This window comes from Chelmon rostratus, chromosome 1, assembly GCF_017976325.1.
Source record: "Chelmon rostratus isolate fCheRos1 chromosome 1, fCheRos1.pri, whole genome shotgun sequence".
Classification (NCBI taxonomy): Eukaryota; Metazoa; Chordata; class Actinopteri; order Chaetodontiformes; family Chaetodontidae; genus Chelmon; species Chelmon rostratus.
Genome location: NC_055658.1, coordinates 2,352,637 through 2,378,015, shown reverse-complemented (window position 1 = coordinate 2,378,015; position 25,379 = coordinate 2,352,637). Strand labels below are relative to the sequence as shown.

The 25,379-nt window shown below is 43.5% G+C and overlaps 1 protein-coding gene across 2 annotated transcripts in view; it reads left to right on the top strand.

Annotated features, from left to right (window-relative positions):
- LOC121607623 (cell migration inducing hyaluronidase 1) overlaps positions 1-25,379 on the top strand; it is a 167,894-nt gene that overhangs the window by 101,692 nt on the left and 40,823 nt on the right. For both annotated transcript variants that reach the window (XM_041938536.1, XM_041938543.1), the window contains exons 7-14: positions 233-303; positions 407-502; positions 2,340-2,461; positions 7,296-7,443; positions 8,885-9,076; positions 17,034-17,203; positions 21,266-21,475; positions 22,918-23,123. In XM_041938536.1, the coding sequence (XP_041794470.1) occupies positions 233-303; positions 407-502; positions 2,340-2,461; positions 7,296-7,443; positions 8,885-9,076; positions 17,034-17,203; positions 21,266-21,475; positions 22,918-23,123 (1,215 nt within the window). The remainder of the gene's footprint in view (positions 1-232; positions 304-406; positions 503-2,339; positions 2,462-7,295; positions 7,444-8,884; positions 9,077-17,033; positions 17,204-21,265; positions 21,476-22,917; positions 23,124-25,379) is intronic.

Here is a 25,379-nt window from a genome sequence, read left to right as displayed (position 1 = left end):
ACCTAAACAAGTAGTTTTGGTGCATAAAGTAAAGCAAACTGCAGCTGATTCACAACATTAACGATGTGAGGATGGAGGTCAGGCACGACCAGGTTGTTGTTGACACTCTCCAACTGAGATATATAAGTTGTTTTGGGAGTCACTGACATCGACTATTCTATTGTCTAGGTATTAGGATGTATCACATATTTTCTCTTTCCCCTGCTTCATCTCGCCTCTCTTTCCTCTGCAGACACCCCTGGACTTTCATAGTGACCAAAGGTGATGCTTCTACTGTTGTGGAGGATCACGCTGTCTATCAAGGTGGGAATCCCTTTGAAGTTTTTGCTCCCAACCTGGTTTTACGTATGCAGTAATCAGTTTCATGCTGTAAGTGCTCTGTGTGTGTGTGTGTGTGTGCTGGCAGGAACCAAGGCCTCCTCAGAAGCCCTGAGCTCTCGTGTGTTTCAGACGAGTTATGGGGAGCAATTCACCATCACCACCAGCAGCCAGTGGGTTCAAGGTAACTCTTCTCACACACACAAACACGTCAAGGTTTGTTGGACGACGTCTGTGTTCTTCGAGATCTAAAACACCACACACATGCTGTATTTACGAAGGAGATACACCAGACTGGAGTCACAGCTCCATCTGGGTCAGTGTTTGCAAAGTGCGACAGTCTCCTGCATATGGGGAGGATAGCACAAATAGCAGAGACGTGCTGACAAAGCTCGATAATGTATTCCGCTGTATTTACTTCACCACACACAACTTGCTACGGCCAGTTTTGTGGGGAAAATTCTCCACCGCTGATGACCAAGCAAGAAACATAGTGCAGATGAGATTTACACGAGCCACAAGGAAGATCATAGCGGGGGAAACATGCTTTAAAGATGGCCTCGCATATAACTGAAAGCATTTAATCAACACGGAGCTCAATCAGCTAGGCTTTCATAAATGAGCACAATATCTAATTATTGTAATGCAAACGAAAAGCGGATGTGGTGGTGTTTTGGTTTTTGCTCATTAAACTTGAATTTGATTTTTAATGAAGTAAAGCCGCTCCATGCTGCAAATAAAAACATTGCTTTCTTTTGTTCAGTCGTTTAAGTGGCGGCAGCATTTACCTCAGAACTACAATTCAAATTTCAAATCGACACCGTCTCTACCTCCACCTGCTGCACTCTGAGCTCCTGGACAAGCTGCTTTCTCTCCGTCTCTGTCTCTCTCTTTGTTTCCCATGGACACGTTGAACCATTTCCCTCCAGTAGTGTTGAATCATGGCCATTGTGAATATTATTCTAATCAAGATCACTACACATCATTTCTTTTCAGAGCTTAGTGATCCGTTGATGCAGCCAGTCCACTCGCTCCTGGTCCATGATTAAATGTCTAAACCAGTTGCAAAGTGTTTTAGATGAGACAGTGAACATGTTGACCTGACTGTAAGTCTTATCAAAACCAAAGGAATCACCTGAAAAGGTGAGATTTTCCTTTAAATCTTGCACTGATGCACTGATCTTGCATCAGGATCAGAGATGATTGCTCCAGCTTGTATGCATTTAGTCAAAAAAGAAACTTGATGTGTGGCCTATATTTCCTCACTCATTGTACTAGACCCTGTTAACACGCCTGATAAATCCACTGTTTGTCTCTGAATGTCTGGGTTTAACCTTTGAAAGATGTAAGAAGTCAACATTTCTAAAATCATCACTGTGAGGGCTTCATTAACACCTTTGTAGTTTCCTCCACCACAAATCACTGTGATATTTAATGTTGGAACTAACTGTGCAGTTATTTTACTCTATATGTATCTTTGAAGTCCATCAGGCTACCATGCACAAGACACACGGCAAGGCTCTTTGAATTCCTCCTGAACTGTAATTGCTCAGCCTCGCCACCTCACCAATACATCTGTCTCTAATCCAACTCTCTGGTATGCTGCTGTTATTGACCCTTTTCTATTTAAAACTGACTCCAGTTCAGAGCTCCTCATCTCCATCAGATAGTAGCTATTTTAATGAAACTGCCACACTCTAGCATGCACATGTGGACACATGCACACATGCAGATATGAGAACAATCTCAGGCTGCCTGGTGGTTGGTCACAGGTTGTGTGTTGAGCTTCAGATTGAAATTCAGGCCCACGGTCAAATGCACATTCCCCACTGTGGCAGCCAGACAGAGAACATAATGGGAGGAGAGAGCCCTTCAATTACTCTGCTACAAATGCTCTCTGACAGCCTAAATGGACTGCAAGTCAAAGCCTTGTCGTAGATTAGTCTAATATGTACCACTTGGCTGTCTGACCACTGAACTGGGAGTGACTGTGTGTGTGTGTGTGTGTGTGTGTTCCACAGAGGCAGAGTGGACGGAGTGGTTTGACAGGGATGATGAGAGGGGATCTGGAGACTGGGAGAAACTGTCTGACCTGCACGAGGCCTATCCAGACCGTCTGTGTGGCAGCCCGCTGGGCATCCAGGTAAATCTCTTCACACATACATGCACGAGTGCTTTCACAGCCACACACACACACCTGGGTGCTAATGCATTCACCAGGCCACAGAGATGAGAGCAGCTGATGCTGGCAACTGGGTCATTATCATATTCTTCTGAAGCAACGGAAAAATCCACTGATAGGTTATCAGCAGAGTCTAAAATTTAATATAGTGTGCAGGTATAATTTTTCAGAGTCAGTTTACACAAAAACCCTCCAGCTCCCTCTGTGTAAATGTTTGATTGCCTGAGGTGATGTCTGTCTCCAGCAAACTGCAAAGGAGCAATATTTGAGCACTATTTCAGTTTCATCTTTGGATGAAACAATAGAAAATTTACTAATGACTTTCCTGTGTCATTCTGACGTCTTTAGGTTGAAACGTCAGCTGTCTTTATGGCTGCGTCGCAGCACTGTTCACAAGCCCACATTTAAAGGAACACTGCAACATTTTGGGAGAGTTTGTCTGTTTGTTGTCTTACCCAGATTTAGGTTACAGGATCGATTCACCTTCTTTCAGGGATTTATGATGTATACTGCTGTATAAGCACAGACATTCCCTAATGCCCCCGTGTGGACTGAGCTTTTCATTGGCCAATATTTTGACAATATTTTGTTTGTCGAGTTGTGGTTTCCCTTGCAAAATATCACTGGAAGATATGCACAACTGCTTGCATTGCTTACTAAACTGCTGGCTGCAGTTGATTTGTTTTATGTGTTCATTTGTTCACTGGCTGTTCACCAGATACTGCATCTAGACTAGATTTATCAAATGTGCCTGGACTGGCCCTGCTCTCAACCCTGGATCAGTTCTGTCCTTAGCTTCATTTTAACTCTAGTGCCTCAATCATAACGTTTGTCATTATATGCAACTCCAATCATGGACATCTTTCTGGTCACGAGTCTTATCCTTCAGATCATATTCAGCATCTGATATTCACATGGACTGTAAGCAGTGTGACTGTAACTGTAACTGTAACCTAATCTGATCATTCATGTCTCAGCCAATGCTCTTCATTAATGATGTGGCAGTGAGCCCCAAGTAGAGTGTCAGCATGCACACTCAAGATCAGGTGATTAATGCAATGCAACCACTGGGTTTATTCAGCACTGAATGTCTGTGGTGCCCTGGGCAACCTCCCCTCTCGCTGCAGCACATGTAATGCCATTTTAGATTTTTAAACAGAGTAACAGTCGGCATAGTTAACTTACAGGGACATGAACCTTTTCTTTAATTAGTTTTCTTTGATTTCAAATAAACTAATTATCAAATGCACCTCACAGTGTGATCATCTAGGGTGCAGCATTACCTGCTGTCTGTCTGCTGGTCTGCACTGCTGTCTTTGGGCTTCAGGAGGATATCAAGTCATTCCAAATCAAAAGGCAAAAGTTAAAGTTAAAGTCTATGAAAATCAAAACATTAAAGTCAGCCCCAGTCATCACATTCATGACTCACTCAAATCCATTGGATGTGACTCGAGACCACACCAGTGCAATGAGGGCCTCTGTGCAAACCTAAATGGACTACCTCTTGCCACAGTAGGTCGAGTGCGTCCAGGACAGAGAAAGGCAGCAGACACAGACTGGAGGGAGAGGGAAAGTCTAAGCGTGGGACCATCAGACATGAGACAATATATTTGCCTACTAATAGGGTACAACAGACAAAGTACAAGAACACGTACACTGCACAAATAAGACAGCTTTGGAGTTATTTGGATTGATTTGATTTGTCTACACTTTTGTCAGAGCTAGAGGACTGTTTCTTCTTTTTTCAGTGTGTGTGATAAGCTGGGATAAACACACATTGGAACTATCTACTGGATATAAACCACAGAGAACATTCTAAGAGCTGAAATTAGGTCCAGGGTGAGAGAAAACAAGGTCATGCCTGCCAGGCTGGACTTGATAAAAAGAGACAAAATTACATATTGATGGCCGAAGAAGTTTACTGAAGTGCAGGATAAACTGAGTGCACACAGATTACATTATGTTGTTAAATGCTGCTTTTCTTCTGGGCACCTCAAGATGACTGGTCAGGAGCTTGAGTACTCAGGGAGGTTTGCATCGGGGGAACAGCGTATCTTCAATCATATTTTTACCTAAGTTACATAAGTGTTGTACTCAGTGTAACATAGCCCCTAGCAAACTAGTTTTTCCACAAAGCAGCAGGATACGGCAAACAAACAGCAGTCTGTTGTAAAAATGACCATGATGAATGGAACACAAAATAACAATTGCAGTTGTTTATTATATTACTGACAGTAGATGTTTATTGATGGGAAATAGCTGAATGTATTAAGCCACTTTTTTGTAGTAGCTTGTAGTATAGTAAAGTGCAGCCCAGCTACTTCTAACGAAGAGTAACTTTTCAAATAGCCTGTGTGTCAAAGCCTGGTACTGTATATCATGTTCCCCTTTGCAGTAGAGCTGTAGTGTTCCATTTCTCGAACTAAAAGCTCAACAGTGAGCCACACCGTTGCACTGGGTGACACGTTCCGTCGTCACTACGACAATCGCTGCAGTTTATTTTAACTCTAACCCGTGTACACTGTCTTTCTGCCGACAAGTGTGTGTGAATTTGTGCCTGAAAATAGTCCCCGACAAATCTGTTTTTTTTTTCACGTGCAAAAAACTGCATTGACTAGCTGTCTGAAAAAATGACTGAGCTTTTTTTAAATTGAAACTATATAATAGCAACTGGTCTTTCAAGGCTTTTGTCTTCAGCCAAAGAGCTTGAGGCTGTCAGCCCCAGACAAAAGCAGGAACATCACACAGATGGACTAGCGCTTGTTGGTATGGCTGTGCACATAGACGCACACAACAAAACATAAAATACAGACTCTTCAATTCAAATGGAAAGTTGATGAAGTGATTGGAGTTTGGCTTAAATTTCGCTGCATCTCTGCAGTACTGGAGCTTTAACACAACACGTGTTTAAAGCATATGAAGCAAATCCACTTTCTATGCCTTTGTAGATGCAACCTACAGCAGCTCCAGTCCTGAGTGATTTGTGCACCTGTGGTTGAAGGCGGGCTGAATGCTGTGCAGGAATGGTAGACTACACCACTATGCACACTAGCAAATTTCATGAAAAACACAATAATTATAACGTTAAACTCACATCTACGCATAGCAACAATAACGCTGGATTAATGGGATACCAAAGAGGAGCCGCCACATGGACGGCAACTCCAGCTGCTCCGGGGTCTAGTTTTGTTGTGGGTGGGTCTGTCCATCCAGTCCGCCGATCATCAGTGCCAAGCCAACCTGCCATTACTGTGCTGCTGGGACATGGCACAGCCCCGGCCAATGAATGTGGATCAGGCCTGGCACCACAAAGCGGCAGCTGTTAGCCTTCCATGAAGATAAGCAGTACTGCCAGGTCTGCCCACACCGCCTCCATCACCCATACCATTACCATAAAAAACAGCCACTGTAGGCTACAGCTGTTCCTTTTTGTGTCTACTGTGAAACAGTATAACTTGATCAATTTGCTCCATTGCAGCTCCCTTACAATTTGACTTTTATGATCTATTGTTCTCTCACTGAACTGTCCTTTTTTGCTCTTTGATCGGATAAAGATTAAATCTAAATGGTTTGTAAAGATCTCCAGAAATGTGCTTCTTTTCTATTTTTTTACTCTCTGTCTTTTCCCATGTAGTTGGTAAAATTCATCGTGTTTTTTGAATCATTTAGGAGGAACTGCCATGTCCTCCCTCAGTCGCCAGCTCTGAGTGTCCTCATTTTTCCACCTCGTCTGGACATACTCAAAGTTTTCCTCAGTTTGCAGTTTTCACTGTCTAATTTGCCTCTGTGGGATCTCTATTTTTAGCAGTCAAGTTTTATTCTCTCATTCCAAAATGTTGCGTAATGCGGTCCTGATTTGTTTTGGACTATCTGACCATGCTAAGGAAATGTGAAGAGGCTCGGTGCCTGAGGCTGAACGTCAGCACTCTCCAGTTGCTCTTTGGCTTTGTACTATAATGGTTACACTGAAGGTCACTGGAGTTCATGAGGTCACCGCTTCATTTCTGCTTTGAGAAGTTTTATCACAAAAGGGGATGTACAGCATTTTGATGTCAAGAAATGGCTCCCACATACATTTTGAGGAATTATCATCATTAGCGAATTCAACCACATATAAAAACAAGGAGAAGTGGAAACCTCTGCTGGCCTGCACTGTGTTACGCCAACCAGCTCTGTTCTGACGGGAAATTGGCTGCATTGCACAAGAGCACTTTTAGTGCAAGCAGCGTTAAAGCTTCCACGGTTCCCATGTACAGTGGAGCATTTTAATGCTGGCAGTGAATTCATGTGTGGAGACGTGTTGTAGACGCTGCTGTAGAAAGAGGAAGCACAGAATGTTGATTAATCAGAAGATTTCAATAATTAATGACGGTCCATGCTGCCTTAGCTGAAGTGACTGAGCTTTGTGTTAAGATGCTACAAGAACTGATCCGTCAGACTCTGACCTGCACTTAAAGTCAGCTCTTGTGACCAGACTGATGGAACGCTGAGACCTAATACTGGTGGCATTTATGAAATTCCTGCTGTTTGCCAGCAGAAGCCAGACACTAGACAAATTCCAGATGTCTGGTGCAAGAACACATAATTTTAGAAGCCTGCAATAAAGGGATGTCCTGATGCCAAGTGGTCAGACATCTCTCTGTCTCTCTGGCTATAGACAAGCATATTTTCCAACATTTTGAAATGCTCCTTTAATTTTTAGGCACACTGTCACCAACAACACCACTGTTATGTCACAAAGTTTGACAATAATGTTTTGAAGAAGTGTCTTTGCATTCATTTTTCTCTTGTCCAGGCTGAAACCCATGATGGCATACCATCCAACCAGACAGGAGACGTGATCCATAAGAATGACAAAGACTACGGCTTTGTCTGCCTCAACAAAGACCAGGCTCACGGCCTCTGTCGCAACTACAGGGTCCGTTTCCTGTGTGGAAAACTGGGTATGCTCATCACTCACTGTCAGCGTCTGTGTGTTTGTGAGTTTGTTGCATATCTGCATGGCATGTTTTCCTCTTAAATGCTTTTTCTAAAAAAAGCAGGAGAATGCAAACTTTGATACTCTCGGTACACTATGTTATGATTCAGAAGAGATTAATGGCCCTCACAAGTATAGCATGGATAGAAAGCTTAAGCTGATCAGTGCCTATAAATATGAAGACGCACTCTGGCTATGCTCCACAGAGTGTGTTGTGTATTGGTAGGCTGCTATGGTTGGAATGCGTGGAGCTCACGTCATTGTGCAGGAAAATACTGCCACACAGCCAGCTCAGAGTTCACAGGCGCTGCTCCAACCATCATGGACCGCTGTCTGGGCTTGTCCTCTGTCTGTGTTTGTGTGTTACATCGCCAGCGCTGAGGTAGTGTTGGCGTGATCTTTTGTTAAGGTTGACACTGGGTGCAACCCATTTGTATCACTCTGCAATTACCCCACATGCATGCACACAATGTGCACTCATCCACTAAGTCTAGGAAAACCTGTGTTTGCCTTTATTCTGAATAGAGGTGCAATTTCAGTTTCACTTTTTCTAGTTAACGTCTCACACAGTTGGGTGGAAAATGAACACAAAAAATGTTGAATCACATTTTCATAAAATTGCACCAACAAATGCATTCATGCGAGACAAGAGGATTGAAGGTACTTCCTGATCGGTGCAGTGTTTTTTGAGGTGATAGCTCTGTCATGATGGTGTGTTAGAAGTGACTGCATGAGAAGAGAGAAGGAGCAGAAATCACACGTGAGCAAGAGAGAGGGGAGCGCCCAAACAGCGCCCTGCATGGACAGAAGGAGGGTGAGGGAGGTGAAGCTGAAACCTGACTTTATTTAGACACCATGCAATGTATTCAAGACACTTTGTTATGGCTATTGCCACTGGCAATAACTAATATTCAAAGATGACATCTCACTTGATGAGAGATGTCAGCTTGGTACAGGTCAGTGTAAAATGATCAACAGTATATCATCAGTAAAGGTTAAAAGTGTCTCTTAAACTGGAGTTATCGAGGGTGGCGGAATCGTACAGGCGTAGGCTCAGAGGTTACGCCATAGCTGAGCTGCGCCTCCTCTTATCACGTATGATACATGCAGCTGCTGTTGCAGTGGATGAAATCTGACACTCAAGTATAAAAAGCAGTGGCGTTGGTATTTATGGACTCATTAACCTCTTGCATCCGTTAGAAGTCCAGCATTACATCCAGCCTACTTCCTACTTTTGTGTGTGTGTGTGTACACACACATACGCGTACACATGCACTGTGCTAGTGTTCGACCTTCCCAATGTAGACTATTGTTGCTGTGTGTGTTTGTGTAATGTATGCACGTAGCAGTGTGTGTCAGCTGTGCTGCATTCTGTTAGCTCTAACTATCACCGTCTCCCGCTGTAGTTCGTCCACAGGCCTCCATCTCCATCGACATGTTGACCAACAGCAGCATCCTAGAGCTCGCTGACCAACCAGAGGGCTGGGGGTCCGGGGATCAGGTGGTGGTGGCCAGTACCGACTACTCCATGCACCAGGCTGAAGAGTTCAGCCTGCTGCCCTGCCCTACATGCACAGCCAACCAGATCAAGGTCCAAGGTGAGAGAACCAGTGTGTTACCTGCAGGGCTGGGATGGAAAGTTTTGATGTTGCTGGGGAAATATTCATGCAAATATTTGTTTGCACAACTTGTTCTATCAAGTTAAAGTCTCTGACTAACCAATCTTTTAACTGTTGGCATGAAGTGTGGTCCACAGTGTTATTTGACAGGTTTGAAAGCCGGCTGCCTTCGCTGGAGAGGTTTTTTGACAGTAGCTATTGAGAGTGACTCACTTTCTCCACCCCTATTCTAGCCTGGCTCTGTACGACTACTAACACCCAAAAAAATCACTCACTAACATGTTGTTTAATCCATCCACAAACAGAAGCAACAACAATTTGTGGCTCTAGAGGAAGCCACACGGTTAGTGCAGTGTTTTCTGTGAATGCCTTGGAAATTTGAATTCCATGCAGGAAACACAAAAGCAAATCTTTGCAAAGTTATCAATACTGGGGTTTGGTATAATGAAACTATTCTAGATTAAACACAAAAATAAAGACTGCCTGCAACTGGATAGCTGGATAGAGTGCAATTAGTGTTAAAACAGGTATGTTGGGGGATTGATTGAAACATTCATCAGCAGCTTTCGGTTTATAATTTATCAAGCAAAAATACAAAACAGCCAATACTAGTTCCATCTTCTCAAATGTGAAATGTGCTTTTCTGGAAACTGAATACCTTCATCTCTTCTCGACTGCTATTCAGACAAAAACATTTAACTTTCACTACTCTGGAGCATGTCACAGTCCTCCATGGTCGTGTATTTGAGGTTTGCAGTTCGATACGACTGGCCTTAGGAAATCAATGTAAAGTCTGTCCTCCTGTTCGCTCGAGCCGGCTCTGTGAGCGTGTGCTTGTGGAGGAGAGAGAGGAGAGAGCGTGAGTGAGTGCTGAGGCTGAGGAATCCACCTCTCATCTGCAAAGGATGGCAGGTTGTTTTTGAGCCTGAAATAGAGGAGAGGCTCCTGAGCTTAAAATACTGTGTGCCACAGAGAACTGAGGTGTGCCTTCCTCTCTAATCCAGCTCCAGTGGGCCGCATCTGGCACAGCTCTGCGCCTTTTGTAAGGAGAACTAATGCTTTCTTCATCTGCTCCTCATCATCCATGAATACATCCGTGTGCAGCTTGAAAATTTGATTTTCAAAGATGCTTGAAAAAACGAGATGAATATTAAGCAAAACATAACAATGTATCTCAAATTCATGAATTTCCAATGAAATCGGCTCTTCCAGAGCGCGGGAGGATTTGGCAGCATGCTGTCCAGCTGCAGCAGATGCCAGCTTTGAAGACCTTGTGTTACAGTATGTACATTTTGCTTGCAGAAATCTACACGCAGAGTGAATTCATTCATTATTATTCATTGTGGAAAGAGCTGCCAGATTGGTACTTGCAGGCCTTAATTCTACATGCTACTATACTCCACCTGCCACTTCTTTAACCTGCCGTGGGACAGTTTCTGTGGCTCCTCATGCATACTCTGTATAACATTGTCAAGAGAAACTTTTGCAGAGATGTGACTACAGCATAAATGTTTTATCTATAATGGCTGTTTTTTTATGTGTACATGATTTCATGGAGCTCAGTGGAAATCAACGATGTTGCTCTGGATTTTAAATAGCATGCACAACAAGGCACAGCGCCACAGCAGCAAGTTTAAAAAGTTGAACCACCATAAACTCTGAACGACAAAGAGCTGCGCAGCGTGACGAGAGCGGCGCCTCCCTCACTGACCTCAGTAGCTGGGCTACCTGTGTTTACAGTGAAAATAATGGAGGCTACCACTCTGTGCTGTCTGAAAGCACTGCAGCACCTTCCTACGTTGACAGTTCAAGTCCTTGAATAAGTCGAATGGGTAGATTTAAAAAAACAGAGGCCATGGAGAAAGAGCAATTAATTAACTTGGAAAATCTAATCTTTATATGAAAATTGCGACAATAAATATTTGAACACCTCTCTAAAGATGGCAGTGTCAGCCCGGTTGGTCAGTCGGTGGCTTGGCTGTGTGCTTTTACAATTTCACCACAGTTTCCTGCTGAGTTTCAGGATAACAGTGAGCGGGAAGGACATTTCGCTCGTTGAGGCTGTGACTAAGACAAGTCTTTCACTTCATTTGAAGAAATTTCACTCTAAATTGAAATGGCAAGCTACATAAAGCCAACTTTAGTGTTGTAGAATTTAAAACACAAACCGCTTCAGTGCAAAGTGATCCACAAGGTTAAAAGGGAGCGGTGAAAGAACGAGAAACAACCTAAACTAATGAAAAAAGACCGAGCACATAAAACAAGCAGTGGAAATACATCACAAAGGTAAAACTGTGTCTGGAATATATTTCTTGAAATGGCAATGCAGTTTGATAACCTTTAACACAGGCAGGCAGGCAGGCAGGCAGCTTAATCATGCTCAGTTTGAGGCTGGTTGTACTGCTGAGCAAACACAGAAACATCACAAGGTTTTTTTAAAGACATGATTGAATAACCACATTTCTGTTTACATCATTATGTTATTAAATCTAGAATTCTTAAGATTTGTCTTATATCAAACCCAACTTCAAATACAATTCACGTCTCTGGCTTTTTTCCAGTGGCCATCCAATGTATTTACTTCCTGGACTTACCTTTCTGTAGCAGTGTTGATCGTTAGTCCTCCTTTCCTGTGCTGCTGAACGTGATATGGACGATGAAGCTGGTGTATGCACACATTTTACAGGACTAGCACTGACCATGAGTTCAGTATACAGTAGACTGACAGTGACTGTCTTGTTTAAAGAGTTACAGTGGGTGAAATAAGTATTCAACATGTCAACATATTTCCAATGCAGCTGCCCACATGAAAGTGAGACCAGACACTGCTATTAACTGAGTAAAACTACTCAGATAAAGGAATCACAACATTGCAGCCCGTAAAAAAGTGGAGTGACACATGACAAAATGTAAACACATCAGCTGAAATTTAACACCTGATGCAGAAACGTTGTTTTGCAATGACAGCTTTAAGACGCTTCCTGCATGAAGAAGCTAGTGTCTCACTGTGTTCAGGTGGGATTTAGGGGCCTGCTGGCGAACCTTGATCTTCAGTTCCTTCTACAAGTGTTCATATGTGTTTAAGTCTGGTGACTGACCGGGCCATTCAACCATCTTTTTTCCTTCCTCTGGAACCACCTGCAGTCTCCTTTGCAGTATGTTCTGGATTATTGTTCTGCTGGAAGGTCCACTGGCATCTTATCCTCATCATCCACATGATGGCAACGGATTCTTAAGAATTTCCATGGCTACTTGGCTCCATGGTAATGGGCAATTGATGTTCCTTCCACTTGTGGATAATGCCTAATGCTATGGTGCTCATAGGAACATTTAGGAGTTTAGAAATCTGTCAGTAACCAGGACCACAGCTGTGTTGCTCAACAATGTTGCTGTGAAGATCTTATGAAAGCTCGTAGCCTCGACCTACCATCAGATGTTTCTTGCATGACAGCGAACAAATGATTTTTCTACTTGCATTCAGAGGTGGGTAACCTTGTTTCAAAGAGTGGAAGAGTGGAAGTACTAACCCACCAAGTGGAATCAGCTGGTTTAGTGCTTTTTTTACCGTGTTCAATATTGCATTTTCCTTTTCTGGGGATTGCAATGTTATGATTTCTTTATCTGTGTACTTTTAGTCAGCCTGTACCAATAACTGGTCTCAGTTTCATGTGAATAGCTGCATTGGAAATGACTTTAATGGAAAAAATGTTGATGTGTTGAATACAACATTTATTCTCCCCACTGTATGTTGGATGTCAGGGATTCTCGGAGTAAAGCCGCATAATAGAATTCAGAGCACAAGTGTGTGTACATCACAACCTAAGGACGGGGCTTTTTTACAGCTTGGGTTTTATTTCCATTGTTCTAATCGTGGCTCTTTCAGTTATTGCAAAATTCTGCTCTTCAAAGATCTTGGAACAAACAGTCCAATGCATCAAGAAACATCAAAAACTTGTTCTCCCATTTTGATGGGAGAAAGAGTTGTTACCCATCTGTCACAGATTACTGGTTCAATTTTGGCCAATACCATACTCACCATAGCTTTGTGCATGTGCAGATTTCTTGTGCAGTGAGGGATTATTGGTTTGTAATGGGTTTGCTCACATTCACTCTGACTTCCAGATAAAGCAGAAGCAAATCTGACTAAATTGTCAGTTTGTTTACATCCTGCATGACTGCTCGTATAATAACATCTTATTATTTTAAGATGTCTCCATATTCTCTGCAATTACTTTGGTGAGTGCAATGATATCACAGTCGATACAAACAGTGGCTGGAGTTCCAACAGTTGTGATCAACTGTTTTCTTTAACTGCGACTTCCAACATGCATTTCAATATGAAACATTGAAGCCTATTAAACCAATGCTGTGTTGTCTTCCTGACTGAGTGGCTGCTGAAAGCATGTATCTCTTGAACGGTCCAGTGTCATTTACGTTTACTTGCTGTTACCAAGACTTACCACAGGTGTCGCTAATTCAACCAGGGCTGAAATCTTAAGGATTATAACTATTATCAATATTGATGAATATTAATTCACTTGAACCGTGGATGCCATTGCTGAGAAAATGCTGACGTTTTTTCAGGATGGGATTTTTTGTGAGTGAATGTGTTCCTCCTTCACGTTTAGCCTTTAGTAATTTGGGATGAAATCCCTGTCAAATAACAGCATTTCTATATCTGCCTAAACAGATTAAAATCACACACTGAACCCATCTCAATTCCCAGGAACCCTTTCATGAGAGCTAAGGCTGAGGCAAGGAGGTGTGTGTGTGTGTGTTTGTGTGTGTGTGTGTGTGTGTGTGTGTGTGTGTGTGTGTGTGCGTGTGTGTGTGTGTCTGCACATAAACACTCAGTATAATAGAGGCCAGGCTGAGACAGCCTAGAGCAGTGTGTGGGAGTCAGTGGAAGGTGTTTGGACTGACTCAGGGCCAAGGGAAAGTCTCAGCCTGCATCCTGGAATACTGACTGGGCCCATTCAGGCTGACACACATGCACACACACTGACACGCATGCTAGTATGGACACACACACGTACACAGGCATTCAGCAGGGTTCTTCAGGTCAGCCTTGTCAGCCCTCGCTGTTCTACTGTATGATTCAAATGGTCTTTGTCTTTGTCTGTTGGAAAAACCGTCAGTGCCCGCAGCAGCTAAGAGACAGCAGTAACGTGACGTGACGTGTCCTCTCATAGCTGTCGCTTCCCGACGACCATTCACACGCCAAAAGTCAAGTTTGTGTGTCTTTTGCCCAGAGTTTAGCCGTGGAGTCCAGGATTTATTTTCAAATCTCTGCCTGAGCTGCTGGCATTTCCCTCCTGCCCAGCTGCATTAGAAGATCAGTCCATCACAGCCCCCCCCCCACCTCCACCTCCACCCCCACCCCACTCGTCTCTGTTTTGCCTCAGCTCTCTGACATCACAGGTTGTTTGGCCGTCCAGAGTGGAAATCCTATTTCTGTTAGCCCAAGGCTGCTCCTCGCAGCTCCTGTCAGTCTCCTCCCGACTGTAATCCATTTCATTAATTCCTGCCTGCGTGACACTGCAGCACTGTTTTTTAACATGCAATGCTAATCAAGTCTATTCCCCAGCCCCTAAGGTTAGGCACAAACAGGGAGGGTGTGTTGTTTTTGTTGTTGGCAACTGAGAGCTGGAAGACGTCTGAGAGAGACACAGAGACAGATAGCCCCGGGCCATTAATCAGTCCAATAACTTGTGCCAGGGTTTTACATGTTCAACTTTTGACAGTTCTAAATGGCATAAATGATGATGAGTGTAAAAAATCAATGTTGTGGAGTGGATCAATGGCCTGGAGCAGCGGTGAAGCATTTAGCATTATTCTATTTCTATCCTGACATTTACCTTGCCTCACAAAGCCGGGCCGCATCTCTCCGGGTCAGTTTTCATCATGAGACAAGTCTGGAAAACATCCAGAGAAAACCAGGCCAGCTGTAGAATAAAATGTTGGCAAACGTGTGTGTGTTTCTGCAAACCGCGGACACGTTAAATTTGTCCTGCGTGTGGCAACAAAACCGAGTATTTTTAACGAGATGTCAGGATATTTTCTAGCAACAAAATAAGTGGCTTTTGTGCCTCAACCCAACCAGATCTTAACCACAGCGTCGCCACAACGTAGAACAACATCAATAACTCTCAAAATAAAGTGAAGAACAAGAGTGGTTCTTCACTGCTGAAAAGCTTGTATCAGTTGTGGGTAAACCGGATGGACTCACAGTAGGCATGAGTAGTAAAGTGAGATCTGAAAAAGTCTTTTAAGCCTGGACTGTTGATGTTTTACGTCTGAGATGGAATGAAAGTGTTCATTTTTACTTTTTCAGTCTTGGCTGTGCTGATGGAGGGAGTAGGAGGAGAAAAAGAGATTAAGCATGTGGGTGTGTGATCTTGAATATTTCTTTGATTTCATTCTTTTTCCTAACACTGCTTTGTTTTTTCTAATCAACACGTTTGCGTTGTTCAGAAGGTGGATGTGTAGGAGTGGCGGACACGTGGAACAGAGGCGTTATCGTTTCTGCACCGTTCTTCCACTCGCTCTGTTATTTTGCTGCTCTTTTCTTCCCCTCCTTGCCTTTCATGGGATCCTCTTTGTTCTCCTCAGCCTCACTATCATTTGCTGAGGTGTAAATTGGCTTTCCAAGGAGCTACACAATGCAAAATGCATAATACTGTAGCTCTGGACAACTGGAGGGTTTCTGAATGTCTTGGTATGCTTCGAACAAACCAGGACCTGTCGTTCGACCACATCTGAACAGCAGCACAGCATGCAGCTGACTAATAAGCACAGCGACATGAAGCAGGAGGAGTTCAGTGAGCATCCAGTGCACTCTGGATGATGAATCTGATGACGATATATGACCCTGATACATGACCAAATTCCATTATGTATACATTCTCTTAGAATATTTAGTTTGTTCTTTTTTAAAGATTCATCAAAGTGTCAGTGGATAAAAAAAAAACCAACAAAAGGCTCTGTGCTACAGGAATAAAGGAGAACCTTTGTTCTGAGCATCCTGTAGCAGCAGGCTGATGGAGGAAGGTCCAACATATTGGTGGCCAAGAATATGATGAGGATGCAGCGAGCCCAGTTTAAGGACATTTATATGAACCACTGAGCAGTGTTTTGGTGTCTGATAAGCATTCAGACTGTAAATCACTCAAACTGCATTCCACCTGTACCTGAAACAACATGCTCATGCTCCTACCATCACAGCCCGCTGCATTTCTCTAACACAGGGCTGTGAGCGGTTAGAACAGCAGGTTAGTGTGACCGTACTGCAAATTTGAATGTGGGTGGGGTGGAAGGGGAAGTGGAGAAGTGGTTTGGTTTCTAACTTTGGTTGACTCAGGGATGAACTCATGGTCAGCATTTCTACCACTCTCTCTCTCACACACACACACACACACATACACACACTGTACTCTACATACCTCAAAGTTTGAGTGTGTTTTGCATCAGTGTGTATGTAACTGCCTCTGCCTGTTCACCATAATTATAAGTGCTGCCTGCCCATTCCCCTTTTAAAAGAGAAAAATGGTGCTACAAACTCTGACTCAGCGTTGCCATTATCTTCTCCATCGCAATTATCTGAAACATCTGCTCGGTCACACGCCCACACACTGCACACATGTGCTCACACACACACACACACAAACAGCAAACAAACAACAAACTGTACTTTTCTCAGTCTCTGGTGAGAATGGGCTCCTGTTTCCGCCATGCTCATCTGTCTTGAATGGGCGGTTTAGTAGAAACTGTGAAGCTTCAGACAGCGCTGTCAGCAGAAGAGTGTGAATCCAAGCAGCAGTTTTCAACAGATGTCTCTTAATTGTTTTTGTTGTAATGTTAAAATGTTGAGCCCTTGAGCTGAGGTGGTGTGTGTGTGTGTGTGTGTGTGTGTGTGTGTGTGTGTGTGTATACACAGGTAAGCCCCAGTTCATCCACATGGGTGAGGAGGTAGATGGGGTGGATATGAGGGCGGAGGTTGGCCTGCTGAGTCGTAATATCCTGCTCCGTGGTGAGATGGAGCCTGGCTGCTATGGCAACGAGGCCTGCAAATTCTTTGACTTCGACACTTTTGGAGGACATCTGAAGGTATGCTGCTGTCTAACCTTACTATTTACAGAGCAGACAACCAGGTGATTTACATATGAACCAGTTTCCACCAGGGGCCATTGTATGCTGCCCGAGGCTGAACAGCAGCTGACAAAACAGTCTCAAGTGGAGGTTGAAAGTCCAAGGTCATCAAAATCACAGTTCAAATTTTAGTTCCACCGCAAAGGCAATGGAAAATAAAAAATACAAAATAAGAAGTTGACTATATATGTACATTTTACACAAAAGACTATAAAATATATTGCAAATGGAAAATATTGAGGCACTGAATATTGATCTTACTGAAGGAGCCAATGTGTCATGCATGGGGTGGGAGGGGTTGGTTATCATCCTCCTCTAACCTACATCCTCAGTGGTGTCCAGAGGGCAGTCCAGGACAGAGCCAGCTCTCCTGACCAGTCTGTTTAGTCTCTTCCTGTCCCTCTCAGAGCTTCCACAGCCCCAGCAGACCACTGCGTAAAAAACTGCAGATGCAACCACAGAGTCATAGAAAGTCCTCAGTAATGTCCTACATACTCAGACCTCAGTCTTCTCAGGAGATGGAGACGACTTTGACCCTTCCTGTTCAGGGCATCAGTGTTGGTGGGCCAGTCCAGTTTATTGTTGAGGTGGACAGCCAGGGATTTGTGCTCCTCCACGATCTCAATGTCCAATCCCTGGATGCTCCCTGGTGTAGTTTGTGGTGCTTTCCTGTGGAAGTCAACCACCATCTCCTTGGTCTTGATGTGCAGGTGGTTTAGTCCACACCAGTCGACAAAGTTAGTGATGACTTCCTTATATTCCAAATCGTTCCCCTGTGACACACATCCAACGATGGCTGTATCATTGGAGAACTTCTGGAGGTGGCAGCTGGTTGTGTTGTGTGAAGTCTGATGTGTAGAGGGTGAAGAAGAAAGGAGAGAGCACAGTACCCTGCAGAGCCCCGATGCTGCAAACTGCCACATCCGACACACAGTTGCGAAGCCTCACATACTCACATACTACGGTCTGTTGGTGAGGTAGTTGATGGTCCACAGAGCCAACAGGCTACCCACAACCAACAAATGGCTATATTTGATTGTGTCAAAAGATCATTTTTAAAAATTTGATATCAAATTCAAGACACTTACCTTCATGATTGTGCTTCATCTTTAGGGGGCACCTCAAATGCGCAAAGTTAATATCTCGTAATAGGAAAATTTGGTTTGCATGGTCTAGGAACATGACTCAGTCAATGCATACAATTTGGCAATGATTGATTAAAGTGGGCATGGCTAATTACAACAAATTACAATTTCTAGAAATGTCACATTCGAAATAAAAAACCTAAATAAATCACCCGTATGTCCTACAGAGCTAAACATTTCTCTGCACATCCACTGAACTGTTACAAAAGTTTGAATTCAGTCCATCACTCTATATTTTTCAAAGTAACCAAAATCAGTTAACATCTATCCCTCCACTTGCCTTCATTTAAGCTGCAGAATGTGCGCTGGCTAATCTGTCTCAACAAGTAGAGCCTATTAGCTGCATTAAAAACTGATTTTCTTTAGTTTCATTAGATAATGGTTGGAGTCAGTGACAGTGCTCCACTGGTCATGCAACCCAGACTCATTTATCTTGGATGCTTTCTCTCCTGAGGACAACTGCCAGTTGAAAAGAACAGCCCACTCCTCAAGTCCACATAACCCCCACAGTGCCTCAGTGCATCCTGGACAGCATTTTAATGAAGTACTGTTCATTTAATTTTAACACTGACCCTGACCAGACATGAATGGTCACATGGAAGGAAAGCAGATACAGTGAGGCAGTCACTGTCTCCTAACAGATGAAACAAATGAAAGGTGAATGAACAGTCCAGCATTTTTGTGATTATGTTGCAGCCTTATGCAGAGTCAGAAGAGGAGCTCATGATTTCTGTCTGGTGCAGAAACAGATCCAGGTCCTAACTCTATACTGGACACAGTGCAAATAATTACAAGTGACACAGTGTGGAGTCCTAAAATCTGAGTAGTGACAATGTTAGCATCACCGCTATGATGGAATAAATTGCATGAATGTCGCTGTCTTATCAACTTAGTGGAGTTGGGTACATTTTTTCATCTGATCTTGACTTTTCACAATATAAATACATAGCAGAGATTACAATGTCAAGTTTGGTTAAAACAAGTCTTACAAAAGTCCCCAACCACGAGAGGCTCCCTGAGCCAGTTCTTAGCTGCTTTGAGCTAAATGCTGATGTATGCTAGCATGCTTACAGTGACAATGTTTAGCTTAGCTAAAAGCTAAGGTTTCAACCATATCATGTAGTGTTCATCAGCAGATAATGGATGAGCAGATCCATCTTTGTGACAAGTGGGCAAACCCAATCTGCTGAAGGCCATGTGATACGGTTGAAAGCCCTGGGAATCTGCTAGTAAGTGGACCTCGAGTCTGGCCTGTTTACTCAAACCAGCCATACGATGTTGAGAACTGACCCACATTGTCATCCCTAGAGCCACGCAGCCAGACTGGCTGAAGAAGAAGGATTACTGTATATGGCTTCTAGATGTGCAAAGCTCCATGTTGCCATTTGCACACACAAATATTTCCACATTGGGCCAATCAAAAGTTAATGCACTCATGAATGATTAAAAATTAAATTAGAGCCGTTAAAGATGCTCGACAAAACCCACGCTGTATGCATCAGCCTGTTGGCCTGTCAGCAGGAGGGAGGAAGACAGCGGAGAGAGACGGCGAGAGACAGGAAAGGACAGGAGAACAAAGAAGAAGAGAGACAGGGCAAGAGAAAGAGGGAGAGAGAGGCTGCGGTTGTACTCCTGCTGCCTCCATGCCTCTCCCTCCCCAGGGCAAGCTATCATATCCTATTAGAAATTTCCATCACAGGCTCATGTCACATATTTCTCATGCATGGGTGTGTACAGCAACACACACGCAGAAAGGAAAGCCTCTGAGATTTCTGTGAAGCCCTTCAAAATGAACGCCTCAGAGCACACTCCTCCCGCGACAGTGGTGCCATCACTGCTGTGTTAAAACCTCGTATCGCCATTAATATCAGCTGGCCACAAGCTGAGAGGAGCAGGCTTTGCTTCTGCTCGTGCTCCAGATTGTTTCATAAGCAGCAGTTGTAGCATTTTCTCAAAGGCTGTTTTCCTTCAACTGAAATTACAATGAAAATCACCAAAAATGTAAGTTAGGAGGTTTTCTCATGATGTTGTGCAACACTGGCTCTGGTTTGTGGGGCGACGATGCTCTTCATCACTGACTCACTCTGCTCTCCAATGTCTGTTTTATTCACATGCACGTCCTTTCATCCCCTCTTTCTCTTCTTCATCCTCCTTTCCTCCATTCTGTCTTTCCGTCTCTTAATCCTTCTGACATCCTTTTTCTTTCCTTTCCCTACTTCCTATGTTTCTTCCCTCTTCCCCTCTCCTTTCATTCTTCCTCTGTCCTTCCTCTCTGCATCATATTTTCCACCCTTCCACCAATGCCATTCCTCCTTCCTGACTTTTCTTTGCAGTCTCCTCTCTCCTTCCTTTCTTCCACCCACCCTCCTTCTTCCCTTATCCTCATATCCTTTCCTTTCTTCTTTTTCATCTGTGAACTGTCTTCGTCCATCTCATCTTCGCCATCCTCCGTCCTTCCCATCTTTCCTGCATCGGTCCCTCCTTCCGTCCCCTCGCCACCTTAATCACACCTCCCTCTCATCGCTCTTCTTTTCAGTTCCTCCCAAGCTATTCATCTCTCTCGCTCCCTCCCTCCTTACCTCCCTCCTTGCATTTGTCTCTTATTCTTCCCACTCACCTCCTTCCTTTCTCTCCTTTCACCCTTGATTTTCATTTCTTTTTTACACTACATCTTCCTTTATCCCCCCCTTCCCTTATTTTCATTAAATATTTTTTAACACCTCCTGTTGAAATAGTCTTTATATTATTGTATTTCAGTGCTCCCATCAGCCTTGTTTTCCCTGTGGCCAATGATTACAGTTAAAGCTGTTATTAGAGTGATGCAGCTTCCTGATCTCCCAGCAGGAGACTGAAATTGAACTGCTGTCACTGTCAGGTGGAGCGGGGCTTCAGGGCAGTTCATATTTCTGGGATGGAGCTGCAACACATGGGTCAGCAGACAATGGGACACTACCCGGTCCATTTCCATATGAATGGCGATGTGGATGAGAGGGGAGGCTACAACCCCCCGACCTCCGTCAGCGATCTGTCCATCCACCACTCCTTCTCCCGCTGCCTTACCATCCATGGCTCCAACGGGCTACTGGTCAGTGACACATTTTTACTGAACTACTTTTTCTATTTCTGTTTTTAGTAGATGCATGTATTTGTGAAATGAAATAGTTTGACATTTTCGGAAATATACTCGCTATCAAGAGTTAAGTGAGAAGATCAATACCACTCTCCTGTCTGCACATGAAGCTACAACCTAGCTGGCGTAGGGTGGATGTCCTGAATGAGCAAACAAGCTTTCTAATGTCTGCTAATAATAAATGGCAGTAATTTAAGGTTACTCTTTGATCATATTTGCCAGAACTAGCTGACAAAAACCGGCAGTGGAGGTAATTTTAGTTACTACTAAAACTACCCCCTACCTGAACAAGGGTCTGTATCCAATCCCTACTTTCATCTTTGACTCTACCTCTTTACTCTCTACCCCCTACCCGAACCAGGGTTTGTATTCCCATCCCGCTTTTATTGGTGCAGTTGGTGAGAGGCAGGGGTAGATGATGGTAGTTACATGTGGCATCTAGGCCTGTGTTAGCATTGTAGCAGCTAACAATAGCTAAAGCGGTGAAAGTATGATAGTTTCTCAGCAGTTAGTATTGGCATCTAGCAGTTAATGAATCTAGCTGTATTGTCTTCTTCTGTTCCTCTTAGCAGGTAGCGGTTAGCATTAGCATTAGCTAAATGATAGCATCAGAACTGCATTGTCTTCTTCTGTTCTTCTTAGCGGTTAGCATTAGCATTAGCAATAGTTAAATGGTAGCATCGGTACTGGCTACTACCTGGAGCATCTCTGGGTCAGTTAAACGTGGCGGTGCTGTTTGGATTGTGTAGGAGCTGTGTGAACTGGCACTAGGGGGGGTGACTCTGGGACGCTGGAGTTCACCGCCTAACCTCCTGGAGGTGTAGTGGGACTAAGTAGGCGAAACACTGTTGAAGGGAGGTTTCCACCTGATGACCCCCAGAGACGTGTTGGGAATCACTGCTCTTTGGCATGTATAGAGGCAGATTAGAGCTCCAAGGTTCTTCACTGAATCCTCTTTTTGAGCACAAGTATCTTGTTTTTAAATTAACTAGTTTCAACTCTCAGGGGGAGATACCTGAATGTTAATGGTGTCCATAGCATGGGGTCCCATGGTCGCCTCCCAGAGTTCTTGGCGTAATATGACTGTTTATTTATTCACCACAACTAATTAACCAAACTCAGCAGCAGAAAAAATGAGAGGCATAAAGAAAAAAATGAATCACACACCAACAATAAGATCAGAGATAAATATGAGAGACTTTATGGCCATCCATCTGTATACAGAGCAGAACAGTAGAGTTTCTCCTGGTCCCCAGTGAAAAACTGAAAGAAGGAATGATGCAGCATTCATTGGGAGGGAAGCAGACATTCAGACTATTCAGACATTCAGCCTTGCACTAGTGTGACGTACTGTCAGCCCATGATGAGTAAACATCCAGGTGTTTATTCCCTCCCAGGTGAAGGATGTAGTGGGCTATGACACGCTAGGCCACTGTTTCTTCACGGAGGACGGTCCAGAGGAGAGGAACACCTTTGACCACTGTCTGGGTCTGATGGTGCGAGCCGGGACCCTGCTGCCTTCAGACAGAGACAGCAAAATGTGCCGTGACATCACTGACGGCGCTTACCCAGGATATGTGGCCAACCCCCGCCAAGACTGCAGGTAACTGCACGCACTCTTTAAAGACGGGCTGAGTCATTCTGGAGGCAGGGGTCGAGGAAAAGACCCAATAAGAGAACTGAAATTTTGGTAGCTGCCATTTTGCAATTTCTGTGGAAGCACAGAGCGAAAGAAAATCTGAGATGTTCAAGGTGGAACGTGTGTCCATCTGGTGATCTGACTAACTTTCATCCTGGTGTCTGACCTGCAGTGCAGACATCACTGATTCTATACGGTTTTCTTTTGTCTCCAACATCGTGACATCCTGTTAATCAGTGACTGAGAAGCAAATGCACAATGTGATCAATCAGAGATCTTGACTAATCTCATATCATAATCAGCATAGTCAGTGAATGATAGTTCATAGTTAATTACCTCACTCATTAAACATGTGACCTTGTCCATGCTCATTAAGATCAATGTTAAAGTCAGTGTAATAGGTGGTTTGTTTGGACTTGAGCAGAGGTGACCAGAGCAGAAATATGCCTTGGTCACACCTCCTTTATTGAAAGGCAACCTCAGCAACTTGAGAAGGAACAGGCAAATCCAATACAGCCACTGTTTACCCACTGTGAATAATCCCATAATCTGAACTGAACTAGAATCATTGCTGAACTTCATAGTCATTTTTTATTATTATTTCAAATCCATCTTTCTGGAGTAACCAACACAATGAATGACTTAGCTTGCTAGATTTTTCTTTCTCATATAGTACAATGGCACAATATGCAACATTTGATCCCTGGTTCTTGGAATGCATCATGGACCACTGAAGCACAACAATACACTTGCTCTAAAACTCAGACCATTGCCAGAAGTTGTGTTTGTGTGAGATTTGCTAGCTAATAGCACCTCCCACCAATCACTAACACCCTGTGTGCACACTGCAAGAGGATTATCTGCCTGGAAACAGTCGTGAGGAGTAAGGGTACAGTCATGGCACTGGGGATATTCACTGTGACTGTTACCTCCACATGGGCAGAGCCATTGTCAAGCGAAGCAGCAGTTTCATGTTTGCACAAAGCGTTTCATCTTGCATGTGATGCTGTTCCTAATGATAGTGTATTTTCCCATACACCTAGCACAAAGATATTTCACCACTGACAACCTCTGGATTGTGTGTAAACAGAGTTAAGTGTGGACTAGTGTGGATACATAAGTCCTGTTACAGCAAAGCAGTTTTCTCTCTGCCACAACACTTTTCAATAGTTAGAATAATTATCTAAAATGCAGCACACTGGTGTGTTTCTCCCATCTAAAGCTCTAAAATGAACAAAGGTGCTCATGTGACAGCAGAGAAACTCTTTAAGGCAGCAATTCTGTTTTTACCTGAGAGATAGACAACGAGAACAAACACAGACACAATAAAATAAATATATGATTTTCCACTTTCCACAAGAAAACAGATAATTAACAGGGACGGAAAGGTCTGGTAGAAAACAGCATCTTTCACCGCTGAGGAAGGGCAGAGGCTGAACACAACGTGACCGTGGCTGTTACGGTCTTTGTACTTTTGTGAAGTTACATTATGTGAGTATTGCAGCACCTGCGATTAGTTGTCATCCATCAACACGATAGATGACATTTGCAACTATCTGCCCGCATTTTAAAGGTCAGGAAATGATCTCTTACACAGCTTGTGATCACGCGTGTCCACGAAATAACACACTGGAAAACATGAGAAACTGTTCTGTTCGGAAGGTTATGCATGCAAATGTGACTCAGGGGTGCTAATGTGGATGTTAACATCTACGACACCAGCACATGTGCGTCCTCCACAGCGACACATCTTCACAGATCTGATATGGATTGTCTGAAGCAGTTCATTTTTACATATCTGTGTTGATTTCTCTTCACACAACACAGCTGGTGCAGACACTTCAGGAGGGTGTTAAACTGAAAATGAACACATTCTGTTTGACTTATTATCTTGTTCACAATGCTTCTTACTCTTACACTATCCCTTTTGCTGCTGCAATCTCCTAATATGGAATGATTTTATCTTTTTATTTGGATATGAACAGATAACTTGTGCTGCTGTAGTTGGTTGTTTTTTTTTTTTTTTAAATCTCCCCTCAACTGACAAAATTTCAGAACTTCAATCCCTTCCTCTTCAAGTCATCACATACACGGAAACACCGCAGCTGTCAGTGATAGTGGTATCTCTGATATCCATCAAGGATAGACATCATGAATCAGTTCAGAAAGAAGAGAAATATTTCAAATTTAATCCAGGTCTTACATCTATACATCCATGGT